The sequence below is a fragment of the Phyllobates terribilis genome, unplaced genomic scaffold, assembly GCF_046119375.1.
Source record: "Phyllobates terribilis strain yellow unplaced genomic scaffold, ASM4611937v1 Scaffold_1__5_contigs__length_1240528914, whole genome shotgun sequence".
NCBI classification, from domain to species: Eukaryota; Metazoa; Chordata; class Amphibia; order Anura; family Dendrobatidae; genus Phyllobates; species Phyllobates terribilis.
In genome coordinates, this window is record NW_027362761.1 from 880,892,259 (window position 1) to 880,911,599 (window position 19,341).

Consider the following 19,341-nt stretch of genomic DNA (forward strand, 5'->3'; position numbering starts at 1 on the left):
GGGGACCCCCCCAAAAAAAAATGACGTGGGGTCCCCCCTATTTTAATAGCTAGCAAAGGCTAGGCAGACAGCTGGGGGCTGATATTAATAGCCCAGGAAGGGTGCCATGAATAATGGCCCCCTCCCAGGCTAGAAACACCAGCCGTCAGCCGCCCCAGAAATGGCGCATCCATAGGATGCGCCAATTCTGGCACTTAGCCTCGCTCTTCCACGCTGCCCTGGTGCGGTGGCAGGGGGTAATAGTGGTGGGGTTCATGTCAGCGCCAGCTGCCATGAAGCCCAGGTTAGTAATGAGGGGCGTCTATAAGACACCCCCATTACTAACCTACAAAGTGTTAAAAAGAAAACACACACTACACCCAGAAAAAAATAATTTATTTGAAATAAAACACACCATTTTATTTAATTCTTAGTTTACTAAAAATAATAGTTACCTGTCCACGTTCCTGCGCTGATCTCCCATGCACAGCTGTCACATCTGGAGATGGTGACAGCTGTGCATGGCTGCTGTAAGCTCACACTGCCGGGAACACGTCCGCTCCCGGCAGCGGGAGCCACTGACTGAGGTCACCGGAGTGCATTCAGTCAGCGCAGCTCCGGAGACCTCCTTTACGGCACTGCTGTACCGTGGGAATTTCTCACGATACAGCAGGGCCGTAAAGCAGCTAACCGGAGCAGCGCTGCCTGAACTCCGGTGAACACTTACGGCCCCGTCATTCTAGCGGCGGCAGCGGTTCAGAGCGGTCACATTCTATGTGGCTGCTCTGAACTGGAGATCATCGTGAGACACTCGTGGACTACTACGGAGGGGTAAGGATAAGGTTGTGGTTTATTATTTTATATTTTATTACAGGAGATCGATGGCTTCGGGGAATTAGGTGTCTAGGTGAGTATAGGTGTAGTTTTTTATTTTTTACTTTATTTTAGGTGGCGATCGGCGGGGACAGGTAATGTATGAACTAATTTATTGTAGGTAACCACTGGCCACCAATGACATGTATTTAACATTTATTGGGGACCATGGGGCAATTTAAATAGCAGGATCAGGCTGATGGGAAGTACTGCTCCCATCAAGCTGATCCTGCTGGCACGAGTGGACGGGGGACAGACATAGGCCGATGGGAGTAGTAGTGTCACATCGGCCTATGTCTGCCTGCACGCACAGACACCGCACAGACACCGCGCACAGACACCGCGCACAGACACCGCGCACAGACACCCCGCACAGACACCCCGCACAGACACCCCGCACACACACCCCCGCACACACACCCCCGCACACACACCCCCGCACACACACCCCCGCACACACACCCCCGCACACACACCCCCGCACACACACAACCGCACACACACCCCGCACACACACTAATCATGACGGGTCTGGGAGGTGAGGCTGACCTGTGCGGCCGTGGGAAAGTTCATGTGAGTTCATGCAATGCAGTCAAGCATGAACTCACATGAACCCTCTGAGGGCACCGCGGCTACTTCAAATGAACAGCTGATCGGCATCACCTGATACCTCAGCTGTTCATTTGAAATAACCGGCGGGAAAGCGCAGCACAGAACGGGAAAGCCGGCGGTGAAGTCTTTTCACTGCCGCTTCCCCGCCCGGGTCCTTCGCTCCTTGGTGCTGCGCTCCCCGCCCGGTCCTAATTTACGATCGGGATGGGAGGTGGCGAGGGGAGCGGAGGATCGGGGTGGGAGGCTGCGGGGAAGCAGTATGGGGCTGTGTGATTGTTTAAAAGCCGGCGGCTTTTTACCGCGCGCCGGCTTTTAAACAATCAGGAGAATTCTCCCCCGCTGGGATGGCATTCTGATGACAGGCTGGATCGCGCTGCCATCCAACTTGTCATCCTTCACAGACACTGCAGAGCGCAGACATTATGGGAACTTCCGATTCCGGTATTCGATATTGTAAAAGTATCGGAATTAAGTATCGGAATTCCGATACCGCGAATATCGGCCGATACCCGATATTACAGTATCGGAATGCTCAACACTACTCATCACTGGTTCAGACTGCTGCTCTCCTCTTCCTCTCTGCAGCTTTCCCTCCTCAGACTGGCTGCTGTATAACACCAGTCTATCACAGGCTCACCACAAAGGCAGTGCAACAATAGCAGTTTTAGTTTATCACCATGGCACAATGATTATAAAGTGCAGATTAGTGATAACTAGAGAGGACAAGATCAGGTAATTGCACTACATATATTGAGACAAATGAGTCTGGAGAGTAATTTACAATTACCAAGTCCTATTTTTCGTTAATCGTGTAACAATGTGGTATTACATCTTCTATAGGATTTGTCATCTAATTTTGCTAGACTTCTAATTAACAAATTTTTCTTTTAATGCAGTGATATCTAGGCAATCAGTGTATCACTGCCGAACCAGACAGATTTAGTTTGGTTAAGGCCACGTTCACACGTTAAGTGTTTGGTCAGTATTTTATATCAGTATTTATAAGCCAAAATCAGGAGTGGAACAATCAGAGGAAAAGTATAATAGAAACACGTCACCACTTCTGTATTTCTTATCCACTCCTGGTTTTGACTTACAAATACTGAGATAAAAAACTGACCACAAACTGAACATGTGAACGTGGCCTAAAAGTGACAACCCATATAGGTGAAGTTACAGCTATCATATTTCTGTAATTTTTGGAAACATGTTACATGCAGATTTGGCTACAAATTACTCTCTGGGTATTATTAAAGGTAAAACACTTGGTGATAATCGGTGACTTTTCTGCATAAGGATGCACTGAGTTTCATGTGGATTTGTTTCCGCTGAAAGCCCCATCTTCTTGTATTGAAGACGTGTCAGTCACCTGGTGTGGGCCGGGGAGAGGCCGGGGACCGCCCCAGAGTAGGCTCTCCTTATGGTCCCCTGCTGGCTTTTCAGACTGTTTCAGAATTAATACCAGGTCTGCCTTTCTCTGAAATACTCAGCATTTCAGAGAAATAAGGTTCTGATTCATGCTGCCAATGGTGTTGGCAACATGAATCAAATGACAGGTTCCCATTAAATATTGTACGTGATGGACTTAGATCCTTTCACAGCCCACGACCGTGTAACTATCCAATGTCTGTTTGCTAGCTTTGATATTAGATGGAAACTATAGGACGGGTATTTTAATGTAAACCTGCATATTTTTATTTTATATACCCTTATTCCTATGTTTTATAAGATAAAATTAATATGTACGGTCAATAATATATCTTTTTTTCACATATTCTAGGAGTGAGCATCCATTAGCCCAACTCTACTGCCATTCTATTATGGAGAATCACCACTTTGACCAGTGCCTCATGATTCTAAATAGTCAGGTTAGTGAGAAGAGCGTGTTTTATCTTAGGCATCAAAGCTGTATTCCATCTACATCCATTGGTGGACACTGATAGAAAAGGACCCCTGTTCAAGAACAAAAAAGGGCCCTTTGCAGTCCAATAATTCATCATATTGCACAATTCCAAATGTTTTGGAGGTGAAAATGGGCTCTTCTTACCTCTTGGGTCTCTGTGCAGCTGCACAGGTTGCACCATTGATATGTCCGCCCCTGCTCCAAGCAATTCTGTCTCAGAAGGTGAGCGAGGCTGGTGACATCATATCTATTGATACATATTGGTTCATGTATTCGGCAGGTATCATGTACCCGTCCTATTGTAATAAAAAATAAATAAAAAATTATGTAATTGGTATCTGAAACAACCCCAACAATTAAATGAACACCTTACGTATCTGCAAGCACCATAAAATAATTATTAAATACATATAACAAAGCCAAAATTGCTATTTTTGTTCGTCATAACTCTTTAAAGCACAAGACAAAAAAAAAATGTGGAAAAGTGATCAAAAAGCCATATACACCCCAAAATGGTCAAAATGAAAACTATACATTGTCATTCCAAAAAAACAGCCCGTAGAAACACATAAAAAAAATTATATCAATTTGCTACAGCAGAAATCAGAACTACCTGTAAAATAAATTATCGTGTAATTTCTAGCACATGGTGAATGCTGTGGAAACAAAATGTGACCGCAAAAATTTGCATGTGGTCACCTGCTGAATAGGCACTTTCGGTCTCACTCAATATAAGGGAATTGAGCGTGGCCGGACACATCTAGTCAGAATGAGGCCAGAAGTATGTAAAACGCATAATTGCAGTTATGTGATGGTCCGCTCCTGTCACCAGAGAATCCTGACAGCACGTACTAACTGCTGACTTGAGCCCCAAGCCTAGACAACCCCTTTTTGGCTCAAACTAGATTTAACCTACAAAATAAATAAAATTGGAGCACTATGTTCAATAATAAAATAGTAAAGTTTTAAATGCGATATATTACATAGGACAACAGTGAAACCACGAGTAAAAAGAGGTTAGTGGAACCCCACCCGTAGACTCTTAAGCACTATTTCACCATGGGTAAGCCATTCGTACAACTTTTGTGGCACTTTTTACTACCTTAATTTGTTCTGGGTCATGGATATGTGTTGATGTCTGACTGTTCTTCAATTAGGTTGTTCATCCATTTGTTGTGCCACATCATGGTTGCATAGAGGCAGTCCAGGGTGATGCATTTCAAATGTTGAAGTTTATGCCGCCATCATACACCATTTCGACCTGTGATAGGTCTTTATCAAGTCTTTAGCCAGACTTTAATCCTCCAAGTGGGTTCCTTGGAACTTTGAACGAGCTTCCATCTTAGAGAGTTCTGTCAGCCTTCTTTCCTTCTTGTGGATGTCTACATGCTGACTGCTTGTCTTGACATTATTAATGTATCCATCTCCCCTTTTCTCATGATCCTTCAACTTGTTGTTACAAGCTGAATATGTACATTTACATAATCTGTACAAATCCACTGGGAAACAAACTGAAATCACTGTGGGGACATCATACTGTGCAAGGGGACTGTGTGGGGACATCATTCTGCACAGGAGGCTGTGTGGGGACATCATACTGTGCATGGGTGCTGTGTGGTGACATCTTACTGTTTTCTAAGGGGCCTGTATGGGGACATCATAATCTGCAGGAAGGCTTTGGGGGGCCATTATACTGTGCAAGGGAGCAGTGTTGAAAAATAATACCGTGCAAGGGGGCTGTGTGGGGACATAATGCAGCACAGAGGGGCTGTGTGAGGACATAATACTGTACAGGGGGATGTGTGGCGACATCATACTGTGCAAAGGGGTTGTGTGAGGACTTCATTCTACGCATGGGGGGCTATGTGGACACATAAAACTGACAGTGAGGAGTTGTTTGGAGACATCATACTGTGTAAGGGGGCTTTGTGGGGACATACTGTGTAGGGAGGCTTTGAGGGGACCTTATACAGTGTGGGGGCTCTGTTGTGATGTGCCGAGTGGGGACATTATACAATGTGGGGGCTTTTGGTGGGCATTGTTTTGTGTAGGGGGCTTTGTGAGGACATCATAATGTGTAAAGGGAGATTATACTGTGTGAGGAGATTTCTGGAATCATACTGTGTGGAGACATCATTCTCAGTGGGTTGCTCTGTGGGGACATTATACAGTGTGGGGGGGGTTTTGGGACATCATATTGTTTGAGGAGACAAAATACTTTTTTACGGGCTGTGTTGGGACATCCTACTATGGGGGTAGCTGTGTGGGGAGGGACATTATACTGTGTGTGGGCATTATATTTTTCTGGGCACTGTTGATCAAGGTACAAGGGCTGAATAACAGGAGCATATGATTTATAAACTTAGTAGTAAAAGTAGTAAATTATATTGATTTTGATTAGCTACAGGTAAGAAGACTTGTGACAATAAGCCCTATTTTAACATGTATTAACAGTAGCAGCGAATCAACATACTTAAAGGGGTATTCCCATCTCCAAGATCCTATCCTAATATGTAGTAGGTGTAATAATAATATTACCAAATACCTCCAATTAGAAATGTAGTATAGTATTTTTGATTCGCTATCCCACTTACCTCATGTGCAGGCAATACAGGACCTTAGGCATCCACGGTTACGACCATTAGCAGCTAGCTAACTGACTGTCACTTTATCAGTGGACGTAACCATGGATAGTTAAGGTCCTTAATAATAATCTTTATTTTTATAATCTTTATTTTTATATAGCGCTAACATATTCCGCAGCGCTTTACATACATTATCGTCGCTGTCCCCATCGGGGCTCACAATCTAGATTCCCTATCAGTATGTCTTTGGAGTGTGGGAGGAAACCGGAGAACCCGGAGGAAACCCACGCAAACACGGGGAGAACATACAAACTCCTTGCAGATGCTGTCCTTGGTGGGATTTGAACCCAGGACCCCAGCGCTGCAAGGCTGCAGTGCTAACCACTGAGCCACCGGTCTGCAAAAAATACAATTTCAAGAGCTGTTTTGGTTATTCCATGTAAGTCTCCTCTTGGTACATTTACGCTTGTGAGTAGCATCTGGAATATCTCTCTGAAGCATCCAACAGTAGTCTGCCATCATTGTAATGCTTCATTTTCCCTGGTATCTTCTTTCCATCTCTTTAATGTCCTGGTGGAATCGTTCACCTTGCTCTTCACTCACAGCTCCCAAATTTTCAGGAAAGTTGTCAAGGTGGGAATGGAGGAAATGTGCTTTCAAACTCATCAGGCAACCTAAAGCTTGAAATGCTTTCAGCATTCGACCGACGATCTTTTTGTAGTCAGGATCTTTTTAATTGCCTAAAAATTTCTCTACGACCTCTTTAAATGCAATCCACCCTTCTTTTTGAGGATCCGTCATGGTATTGACAAACTCTTTATCAGCTGTAAGCTTTCTAATAATGTCTGATCCAACGAACACACTTTCCTTCAATTTTGCCTCCGAGAGGCTTGGAAACTTGGTGACCAAGTATTTGAAGCATTCCCCATCTATTGGAAGTGATTTTACGAATTACTTCATCAAGCCCAATTTTATGTGGAGAGGTGGTAGAAGAACTTTATAGGGAGGTACCAAAGTTTCTCAGAGGATATTTTTGTCACCGACTGTGAGCACCCTTAGCTGCCAACTCTTCTTGATCCAGTGATTTTGTCGGTGTCGACTGTCCCACAGACACAGAAAACAAGGGTATTTGGTATACCCAGCTTGTTGCCCGAGCAGCATGCACAAGACCATCAGATCCTCACACACTTGCCAACCGTGGTCTTCATATTTCCAGGGATGGAAGCGTAACCGCCGTTGTGGAGTAAAACTCCTTTGAGACTTCTTTTTGAAGAATCTATAAAAAGACGCCATTGCGCTGAATCATATTGGATTTTGAACTGATCCATCAAACCTTCGACATCGATGCAATAAACCAACTTGTCTTCCTGGGCAAAGTAAGGAACGATGTCTGAACCAAGAAAACGACAATACTGGTAACATTAAATTCCTGCTTTTGAGCCTTGATCCAAGTAACTCAGCGGTATCTTTGGGAATATTCAAGTCTCTTACTAAATCCTTCATCGCCTCCTGGGGAAAAAAATGTTGGTCTTGTATCATCTTCAAAGTCAGAGCTTGATTCGTCATCTGGTTCAGGTATGATTCCACCTTCATCAGAGCTAGGTATCTCTTCCAAGGTAGCAGGGGCCTCGGGTACTGGTATATCTGTGCCATGATGGATGGGACGAATTACCTAGTGAAGATTGGGGTATGAAATGCAATGCTTCCATTTGGAATTATACCCTTTCACACTGCATGAACAAAAGTAAAAGTCGTCACTGGTTCTTTTGCTCTTGCCATACCATAGGAATCCCATAACGGAAAGCTTTTTTCTTACCCTTGTACCAATTTCGGAGGTCCTCAACACACCAAAATACATGGAAATTATATGAAAATAATCAAACAGCTTTTTAGTTGCAGACCTGTGTTATGAGTAGAATTTAAGTTTGTCTGGTTAGTTCGGCCCTAAGCATCAGTCACAAAATCTCATGTGGCCCCTTGGGAAAATGAATTGCCTACTCCTGATTAAAAGTGCTTCTGATTAACCCCATATAAAGTTTAGCTATTCTAGTAGGAAAAAGAAAGAAAGGTGCTTCTAGTGTAGATCAACAAAACCGGTAATTCGGTAAGTATATGCTGAATTACTCACCTAGACAAGTTGTGCAAAGTAGGCACAACACTGTGTAGTGTATGGGTGGCTCCTCCATGTGGCTGCAGCTACGTCCGCTGGTTCTTGGACCTGTGAGCCACAGAACTGAAGATAAGGAAAAAACGCAAACTTTGTGAGCGCTGTCAGGAATTTGAGATATTCAAAGAAGGTAAAGAGTAAGACTTTATTAATACTATACATTTCTAAATTGATCAAACTCCTTCATCCGGGATAAAGTGACAGGATATTACTCCTGACTTTTATATCTGTATCTATATAAAGGTCAGGAGTAACATCCTAGACATACTGCTAGATTAAACATACCATGGAACACTGTAAAGTAGGCAGTCAAGAAGTAGCTTAAATGTGGCACAACAGTGACATTACCTAGAACTGGACATCCCTCAAAAATTGATGAAAAGACAAGAAAATTTACCACAAAGCTGACAAGAAGCCTATAGCAACATTAAAGGAGCTGCAGGAATGTCTGTAAGTACTGGTTGTTTACTACATGTGATAACAATCTCCCATATTCTTCATTTGTCTGGCATTCGGGGTAGGGTTGAAAGACGGAAGCCTTTCCTTACAAAGAAAAACATCCAAGCCTGGCTAAGTTTTGGCAAAATCTACATCAAGTCTCCAAAAGCATGTGAGAAAATGTGTTCTGGTCTGATGAGACCAAGGTTGAACTTTTTGGCAATAATTCAAAAAAAGTATGTTTGGTGCAAAGCCAACACTGCACATCGCCAAAAAAACACTATGCCCAGAGTGAAGCATGGTGGAGGCAGCAATAGGTTTTGTATTGTTTTTTGGCAGCTGAAAGTAAGGCTTTAGTTAAGGTGGAGGGAATTTATGAAAAATTCCAAGTATAAGTCAATTTTGCTAAAAAGCTAAAGATGAAGAGGAATTTAACCTTTCATTAAGACAATGACAGTAACAATACCTCCAAATCAACAATAGAATGGCTTCACCAGAACATTTCAAGGTTTTCAAATGGCCCAGCCAGAGACCAGATCTGAATATGATAGAAAAACTGTGGGTTGACCTGTACATGGCTGTACACAGGTGAAGAGTGAGTAAAGATTGTCAATTTTAGATGAGCCATGCTGATATGACTTCTACCAAAAAAGACTAAATGCTGCCAAAAATTCAAAGTATTAGATTAAGGATATACATATCTAACAGTTTAGATACTGTATGCACATTATAGTTCTTTATTTTTATTTTTCCACTCAAAAAGATTTAATTTTGTTTTTCAATTGAATTGTACAGATTGAGTGACATTAAAGGTGGAAAAAGTTCTGAAATAATTCTTTTGAGTATGATTTTTTTTTACATGACAAAAACTTAGCATTTTAACAAGGGTGTGTAGACTTTTTATATACACTCTATATGAAAACCCTGCCTTAACATAAAATAAAGCTCAGAAGACCAGAGATTTATATGAAAAAATACTAGTTATACTGAACCTTTATATACGTATGTAGTCTTGATCTATATTGTATTGCATGGAAATTAGGCTTCATTTTTAATGTGACAGTTTCCTTTTTAGGAGTTAAGGAAGAAACTACATTATAAAGCAAAACTAATTGAACATTTACCTGGTTTAAATTAATTTAAAATATTTTGATGATGGCACTTTTTATATTTTACATATAAAAGTGAGTATCTGCTGTTCGGAGCATGTACTGCATATTCTATAGATAACTGCAAGTTAGTAAAGTGTAAAAATATTTGGATCTGACCTTAACGTTGGTGTATTTATGGATTAAACATGCAGTCTGGTGAATGGATTTATGATTTAAACAGTAAAGTGTGAATGTCTTTTTTTTTTCTCAGGGTAATCAGATTCTGAGCGGTCTTTCTGTTCAGGACTACAAGTCTGCACTGAAGATGATAAAGCAGGCTATCCTTGCTACAGATTTGGCTCTTTATATAAAGTAAGTCCAGATGATCATCCAAGGATTGTCTTGCATATTTGATTTATTCATATTCAGTTCACTAACTGACCAAAAAAGGAATGGCTAAGATATTTTCCTTGGCAGTGCCTAGTACTTGTGTGCGTCATAAGCAATCTGTCTTACAGCTTTCAGCTTCAAGTTTCATATAGGTATCCACCATGATCTTACTGGACGCACTAGCCCTGCTTGTATAACAACAGTATCACTCAGGCTTGGCTGTAGATAATTAGTTAAAGGTATGAAAAATGAGACTCTTTTCTATCATTGCAGGAGAAGAGGAGATTTTTTTGACCTAGTTAAAAATAGGAATTTCAGGTGGGACCATTCAGCACAAAAAGAATTGTTTTTGTAAGTATTTTTCTCAGAAGCGGTTTTCTAATTTGACTAAAAGCTATAGTCTACTGAATAATGCTACTTTCACAAGTGTGACTATCTTGGTCCAAGTGTGGGCTACCATGCATGGATCAGCCACAGATCTTTTGACCCTAAAGGTACATATGAAAAATTGCCTGATCCATATTGTAATCCATATCCATGTGTCATCAGTGTGTACATTTTACATCCATGTGACATTCATATTTTATATTAAAAGTTTAACATGTACATTATCAACCCTAACCCTAACTAACAACCTCACAGGCATATATGAGGCTGTTAAGTTTGGGTCAGGAGACCGGCACCTTGGATAGTGGACGTCAAACGTACGAAACTCAACTAACTGTTTTAATGACATATATTGCTACAGGAAAATGTAATCCCTTAATGACCAGTCTAATTTATAGCTATGGAACCAAGGAATTTTTATGTCTTTACTATGTGTTTATTTTATGGAGTACAACTTTGTAAATATTTCCATATCCCATTTCCTTTTGTACTGGCAGATAGGCCTATTGTATACATGTTTAAGCAACAAAAATTGGGACAAACAGATGTTTTATAACTACATGGCTATATAAGCCCTGTCTTTCAATAGGGTAGTTAATCACCAATTCTGTGAATCCATATGTGTTTGTTTATGCATAATATAAATGTGAATTTTTGAATAAACAATAAAACATACTGTAATGTTCAAATGTTTTAGGCAGATGTAGAAATAATGCTGCTAAGGATGCTTAAAAAAAGAAGTGTTAATAGTTTATTTTTAATTATAAACAAAATGCAAAAGTCAGTGTATAAAAGCGAAATCTAAATTAAATCAATATTTGATCTGACCACCCCTTGCCTTCAAAACAACAAGAAAGCATAATTTTTTCAAGATACACTTCCACACAGTTTTTGAAGAAACTTAGCAGGGAGCTTGTTCCAAACATCGTGAAGAACTAACCACAGATCTTCTGTGGATGTAGGCTTGAACAAATCATTCTGTCTCTTCATGTAAACTCACAAAGACTAGATGATGTTGAGATCAGGGTAACGTGGGGGCTATATCTTCACTTCCAGGATTTTTTGCTCATCTTTACACTGAAGATAGTTCTTACTGGCAGATATGTATCCATCATGCAATACCATTTACACTGAAGATGGTTCTTAATGACATTGGCTGCATGTGTGAAGTCGTTGTGCTGCTGAAGAAAAAAATTGGAGCCAATCAGATGTCTCCCTGATGGTATTGCATGTTTTAAGTATCTGTCTTTATTTCCCAGCATTGAGGACCCCATTAATTGTGACCAAATCCCAAACTCCATTTTCTGAAATCCAGCCTCAAACTTGTAAGTTACCTCAACCATGGTTTTTACTGATGCCAGCAGACACTCATTATTGTACCGTTCTCCAGCCTAAAACTTTTGCACAGTACTGTACAATTTGTACTTCTACTTCATTTAACTACATTTTTTCTATGAACATGCCCACAGACTTTAATACATACATGGTCTATCCATAAACATATTTAAACACGTACGTGAAACACAAACATCTGGATGAGCTGTTTTCTTGTTTCATCCTCCAGTGAAACGAGTGGTTGTTTTCTATGGAAGAAAGTACATCCATATCTGCCAGGGCCAATATTGCAATTTGTGCGCTGTCTCCTTGGCCTTCCAATCAGTGCAGGAAGAAGTGCTGTAATGATCCTATTAGGATAAATTAGAGCATTACAGTTGGGATGGCCATATTTGATCCCTCTAATGTTTGTACTACAATAAAAAAATGTTGGTGCTCTCAGGAGTCTTTCTACTTTAAAATACGCTAAACATTGATATAAGCATCCTGATTACCACTTCTAACGTAAGGCTCCCACAGCATGATAGCTCCTCAGTAGTCTCCACTAGTGATGAGCGAATATGTTTGAAATCTGATCTTAAATGTTAAATTCGACACGAATATGACACATCCGGATTTGTGATCGGAAACACAAGAATTTTTTCTTAAAATCGGCAAAAATAGTTAACATTCTGCGAACAAGTGCGGAAAAATTATTGCGGTGCAACTAAAGTGTTTTTATCACTTTGGCTAGCATAGTGGTGGTGTATGATGAGCAGGGGGACGTGTTTGATGAGGGGAGGGGCTGGGGGGAGAGCAGACACAAGCTGAGAGCAGCGCCATGCTTCTAATTTTTTTTCTTTAACTTTGTGTGTAAATCACAGCTAGCCAATCAGAGCTCAGGAAGCATCCACACTGTTCAGACAAAAGGGCTTGTGCCATTGGCTGCTGAAATCACATTTCCTCTTATATAAAGAGCGGCCATGTTCTCTGAGCGCCATTTTATGCATGTAACTGGTCACAGACACTGCTGCTGGACCTTGCTCCTGTATACTGAGAGATTTTAGCTAGATAGATAGGCGGTTGCATGGAAGTCAGATAGTTTAGATAACTAGTGTCCTGTATGTCTGTGAAATCGACCTTCCAGCAGATTTTTTTTTCTTGTGCCATTACTGAGGTCCACACAAAAACAGCAGGGCCCATGTCATAGAACTCTGTTGTGCACTGCTTCTATTGTGCTCCATGCACCAGTATCCCTTCAATCTATTTTTTCACTTGATAATGTGATACAGCAAGCTAGCCCTATTAGCCCACCTTTTCATTTTGTGGGGTTGAAATTCAGCTGTATGCAGAGCTCCTGAGTGCAGAGTACAAAAATCTATTTTTTTAATTTGCTTGTGGTAGCGCAAGCTATAGAAGCCCACTTTGTCATTTTTGGGGGGTGAAATTCTGCTGTACGCACAGTACAAAAATATATATTTTTTCTGTTGCTAGCCAGAGTCCAAAAAAATTTTTCTTCTGTCACAAACGTGATATAGTCTTCTATAAGCCACCTAGTTCTTTTGTGGCGTTAAAATTCAATTGTTTTCAGAGATAAAAAAATATATATTTTTTCTGTTGCTAGCCAAACTACAAAAAATATTTTTTTTCTGTCACAAACATGATACAGTCTGCTATAAGCCACCTAGTCCTTTAGTGGCAGTGAAATTAAGCTGTGTGTAGACTGAGTAAACAAACTATTTTTTTTCTGTTGCTAACAAGAGTAAAAAAAAAAATTTTGTGTGACAAACGTGATAGTCACCTTGTGGCAGTGAAATTAAGCTGTATGCAGAGCTTATGCAGAGTAAAAAAATCTATTTTTTGTGTGACTAACGTGATACAGCAGGCTAGATCTGAGTTTGAATTATGTTGGAGCATATACACTGTGTTCCAAATTATTATGCAAATAATATTTTCTCAGATTTTCCCAAATTACCTATATGAATTGCAGTCATTGTAATTTTCCAGTCAAATAACTATTAGAGTACAATTGAAAGGTTTTTGTACAAACTGCGTATGATAACAGTATATTTTTAAAAAAATAAAAAACTCAAACTGCACTCAAAATGCATGTTCCAAATTATTATGCACAGCAGAGTTTTCAACCTTTTCATTTTAATAAAGAACAAAAAAATGGTCATTTTGAAATTATAAGCATTAGCAGGTTATTACAAACTGAAATCAAACAGTTTTCAACTCAAAACTTTATTCTAGGTGATGTTACATTTGCACATAGGTGCCCTTGTTCGAAAGGAGCTTCTGAACTCTCTCGTCCATTGAATTTGTCAGGTTTTGGATGGTTTCTGCTTCAATTGTTTTGCATGAGGACAGAATACCCTCCGAGAGCTGTTGCTTAGATGTGAACTGCCTCCCGCCATCATAGACACTCCTTTTGATGATGCTTCAGAGGTTCTCAATGGGGTTGAGGTCAGGGGAGCATGGGTGCCACACCATAAGTTAGTCCCCTTTTATGCCCATAGCAGCCAGAGATGCAGATGTGTTATATGCAGCATGAGACAGGGCATTATCATGCATGAAATGATCTCGATGGTCCAGATGGATGGAGTGGAGGATGGCTGGTTGATGGACACCCCATGAAAACACGGCTACGGCGCTAACTAGGAGGAGGTGGAGTAATGTTTTGGGATGGAATCATGGGGAGAGAGATTGTCGGCCCTTTTAGGATCCCTGAAGGTGTTATGATAGGCTACAAGCACTAAGGAAAGACAGGAGATCTGTCCCTACAATAGAACTAAGCTAGATCCCTATGATGTAACGGGGAACCTGATCCTGATCCTAGCTAAAGTCCTCAGCTAGTCTGGACGAAGACCTATAGATGTGAGGAAGGGATCCCTACAAGAACTAGGGACTGGGAGAAAGATGGACACCTCCTAGCAGAAATTGTAGCAAAAAAGACAAACACACAACATAGAACATAAAGGTCAAAAGACCTAGCTAAACTGACTGAGAAAGGTTACAAAGCACCTGGCTAGCTTAAGAGTAGAAATTACAATGAAGTCCAGCATGGCCAGAAGGGCGGAGCAGGATTAAATAGGCAAAAAGGTCATGTGACCAGCAAAATAGAAAAAACCTAACAGGAGAGTTCTAACAGTACCCCCTCTTCTAAGAGGATCCTCCGGATCCCCTAGGACCAGGCTTATCAGGAAACCTCTTGTGAAACGCTCTGACAAGTCTGGAAGCAGAAACATCATCCGCCCTCACCCATGAGTTATCCTCGAGACCGAAACCCTTCCAAGCGACGAGATACTGCAAACTCCCCCTATACCGTCTAGAATTAAGGATGCGGGAAATTTCATATTCCCCGTCCTCCACCACCGGAGGAACAGTGGCAGTGGCGTCTCTATCTGATACATCAGCTTTTTTCAATAGAGAAACATGAAACACCGGATTAATCTTCCACGTGGTAGGAACCTCCAACCTAACAGCAGATTGGTTAACTACCTGAAGCACCTTAAAGGGCCCTACAAACTTGGGACCCAATTTTTTAGAAGGAATCCTCAACCGCAGATTCTTAGAGGACAACCAAACCATGTCACCAACCGTAAACAAAACCTCTTGACGTTTCCTGTCAAAGTACCTCTTAGATTTTTTGTTAGCCTCCTGAAGATTACCACGCACATTACCTGATCCCTGTCTCAAAAGTCTCAATTCCGTCTCAGCTGATGAGACACGATCAGGATCATCATACAACAACCCCAAAGCAGAAAAAAAACTATCCACTGATCTAAAGCACGGATCACTAGGTTGGAGAGAAAAGACCCATCCCTGAGGTTCTTTGCGCAAAAGTGACATTATGAACCCTATGCGTTGTGATTCATCACCAGAGGATCTGGGTCTCAAACGAAAATACAATAAACAAGCATTTTTAAAGGAAAAAAAATCTTGTTGTTCACCAAAAAATAAATCAGGCAATCGTACCTTTGGCTCCACAAAATGCGCTCCAGAACAGCTACTCACGTGTTGTTGGAGCTCGGCCACCTCCAGAGAGAGTCCCTGCAGGCGTTGAGCCAAATCCTGAACCGACACCATGATGGAAACTGGAGGTCTTTCCTTAGAGATATTTTTGGGCTGGACTTACTGTTATGATAGGCTACAAGCACTAAGGAAAGACAGGAGATCTGTCCCTACAATAGAACTAAGCTAGATCCCTACGATGTAACGGGTAACCTGATCCTGCGATCAGACCCGCTAAAGTCCTCAGCTAGTCTGGACGAAGACCTATAGATGTGAGGAAGGGATCCCTACAAGAACTAGGGACTGGGAGAAAGATGGACACCTCCTAGCAGAAATTGTAGCAGTAAAAAGACAAACACACAACATAAAACATAAAGGTCAAAAGACCTAGCTAAACTGACTGAGAAAGGTTACAAAGCACCTGGCTAGCTTAAGAGTAGAAATTACAATGAAGTCCAGCATGGCCAGAAGGGCGGAGCAGGATTAAATAGGCAAAAAGGTCATGTGACCAGCAAAATAGAAAAAACCTAACAGGAGAGTTCTAACAGAAGGGGTAAAGATGAACTCCATAATGTATGTTGAGTTTCTCAAACAGCTCTTCCTTCCATGGTTCAAGAAGAAGAACCGTGCATTCCGCAGCAAGATCATTTTCATGCATGATAATGCCCCCGTCTCATGCTGCACATAACGCATCTGCATCTCTGGCTGCTATGGCTGCATAAAAGGGGACGAACTTATGGTGTGGCACCCATGCTCCCCTGACCTCAACCCCATTGAGAACCTCTGACCTCTGGAGCATCATCAAAAGGAGTGTCTATGGTGGCGGGAGGCAGTTCACATCTAAGCAACAGCTCTGGGAGGGTATTCTGTCCTCATGCAAAACAATTGAAGCAGAAACCATCCAAAACCTGACAAATTCAATGGACGAGAGAGTTCAGAAGCTCCTTTCGAACAAGAGGTCCTATCTGCAAATGTAACATCATCTAGAATAAAGTTTTGAGTTGAAAACTGTTTGATTTCAGTTTGTAATAACCTGCTAATGCTTATAATTTCAAAAATTACCATTTTTTTGTTCTTTATTAAAATGAAAAGGTTGAAAACTCTGCTGTGCATAATAATTTGGAACATGCATTTTGAGTGCAGTTTGAGTTTTTTATTTTTTTTTAAATATACTGTTATCATAGGCAGCTTGTACAAAAACCTTTCAATTGTACTCTAATAGTAATTTGACTGGAAAATTACAATGACTGCAATTCATATAGGTAATTTGGGAAAATCTGAGAAAATATTATTTGCATAATAATTTGGAACACAGTGTATTCTATGTTATTCAGGCCTCATCCACAGTAAAATAAAATACTTTCTTCTGTCACTAATGGGATACAGCAGGGGACATCTCAGTTTGAAATAGTTTGGAGCATATCTCCTATGTTATACAGTCCTCATCCACAGTAAAAAAAAATACTGTCTTCTGTCACTAACGTGATACAGCAGGGGACATCTCAGTTTGAAATAGTTTGGAGCATATCTAGTATGTTATAAAGGCCTCATCCACACTAAAAAAATACTTTTTTCTGTTACTAACGTCATACAGTAGGGGACATCTCAGGGTGCCAAGGGAGGGTGGATCACTGCGATCGAGGGGGGTTGGTGATACCAGACAAACTGTTAGTGAAGGTCCAAGAGGTGAGGAACAAATGGAGGAGGAAGAGGTGATGGGCGAGCGACAGTCAGAAGATGAAGAGGATAATCATCCCCTCTCTGTTTGCGTTTGGCGGGAGGGAACAGTGGAAACAAGGATCAGAGTTACCCAGCCACCAACACAGCATGGGCTTGAACCTCATGGAAGGACCCGACATGATTCCTGTATAGTTATGATTCAGAATAGTGCTGACTACTGGGTTGCCACTCTGTTAGATCCACGTTATAACAGTAAATTTTGCCAGATGCTTCCCGCCCTGGAAAGGGACCCGAAAATGCTGGAGTATCGAAACACGCTTCTACACAACCTTAAGATAGGCTTTCCCCAAGACAGCAGTGAGGCACATAGTATGCACCACAGCTCTACACTTCCAACCTCCGGCACGTCAATTCTTCAATGCAAAATATTAGCAGCCGCAGTAGTGTGTCAGAAGCAATTTCTGTGAGTCCTTTCACACATATTTTAGACCAGCTCATGCACCAGCACAACAGAGTACAAGTCTGACACGTGGTGAACGACTGGAGAGGATGGTGCACTCCTGATTGAGTCCCCTTCTGCTGGGTTGGCTGTAGTGGAAGAGGTGTCGGTCCCCATTATACTACTTCTAATCTACTGAAATTGATGCCACTTCGGTGGTGTCAGGCCCTAATTTTTTAATGTGAACACTCCTGATTGGATCTCCCATCTGCTGGGTTGCCTGTAGTGGAAGAGGTTTTGGTCTCCATTCCACCGTAACATCTCCACCTGCACCTCACTCACAGTCCAGCAGTTTGTCCGATTCACTGTACTCTGCCCTTTCTCAGCACTACAGCCAGCCCTCGGTCTCGCAGTTGTGGTCACGTAAAAGATTGTTTCCTCCTACACATGACAAAGCTAAGAGGTTGAACTCGACAATCTCCAATCTGTTGGCCACGGAAGTGGTGGTCTTAAGCCCTAATTTTTTTAAATGTGAAAACTCCTGATTGTGTCTGCATCTGCTGGGTTGGCTGAAGTGGAAGAGGTGTCGGTCCCAATTATACTATTTTTACTTTAGTGAAATTGATGCCACTTTGGTGGTTTTAGGCCCTAATTTTTTTTTTAATGTGAACACTCCTGATTGAGTCTCCATCTACTGGGTTGGCTGTAGTGGAAATAGGTGTCGGTCCTAATTCTACTATTTCTACTGTACTGAAATTGATACCACTTCTCTGGTGTCTGACACTAATTTTTGAAAATGTGGAGAATCCTGATTGGGTCTCCATATACTGGGTTGGCTATAGTGGAAGAGATTTTGGTCTCCATTATAATAGTTATACTCTAGTGAAATTAATTTTTGGTGCAGATATTGTTCTCCACACAAAGGTACACAATCATGATAAACTCAAAATTGGTTTTCAATAAACAACCATCAGGCGCCCCATCAAACGCATCTGCTGCTTCTTCCTCTTGCTCTTTTACCGTGCCAAGTATTGTCATGCAGGTCTTTGACCGCAGAACCTATAGTTGTATACCCGCTCCAGTCAGGCTGAGTGAGAGCCCGTCAACTGTAACAAAAGCAGACATGCCTGCTGTGTTTATTTCACCAAGCACACCACATGTTGTCGATCTCAATCCACCATAACATCTCCACCTGCACCTCACTCATCGTCCAGCAGTTTGTCCGGTTCACCATACTCCGCCCTCTCTCAGCACTGCAGTCAGCCCTCAGTCCCATAGTTGTGGTCGCCTAAACGATTGTTTCCTCCTACACATGACAAAGCTAAGAGATAGAACTCCATCATCTCCAATTTGTTGGTCATCGAAATGGTGGTGTCAGGCCCTAATTTTTTGAAATGTGAACACTCCTGGTTGGGTCTCCATCTGCTGGTTTGACTGTAGTGGAAGAGTTGTTGGTCCCCATTATACTA

General features: G+C 41.5%; 1 protein-coding gene across 5 annotated transcripts in view; it reads left to right on the top strand.

Annotated features, from left to right (window-relative positions):
- PDE5A (phosphodiesterase 5A) overlaps positions 1–19,341 on the top strand; it is a 505,280-nt gene that overhangs the window by 461,153 nt on the left and 24,786 nt on the right. For all 5 annotated transcript variants that reach the window (XM_073639709.1, XM_073639717.1, XM_073639690.1 and 2 more), the window contains 3 exons: positions 3,245–3,332; positions 9,920–10,020; positions 10,312–10,389. In XM_073639709.1, the coding sequence (XP_073495810.1) occupies positions 3,245–3,332; positions 9,920–10,020; positions 10,312–10,389 (267 nt within the window). The remainder of the gene's footprint in view (positions 1–3,244; positions 3,333–9,919; positions 10,021–10,311; positions 10,390–19,341) is intronic.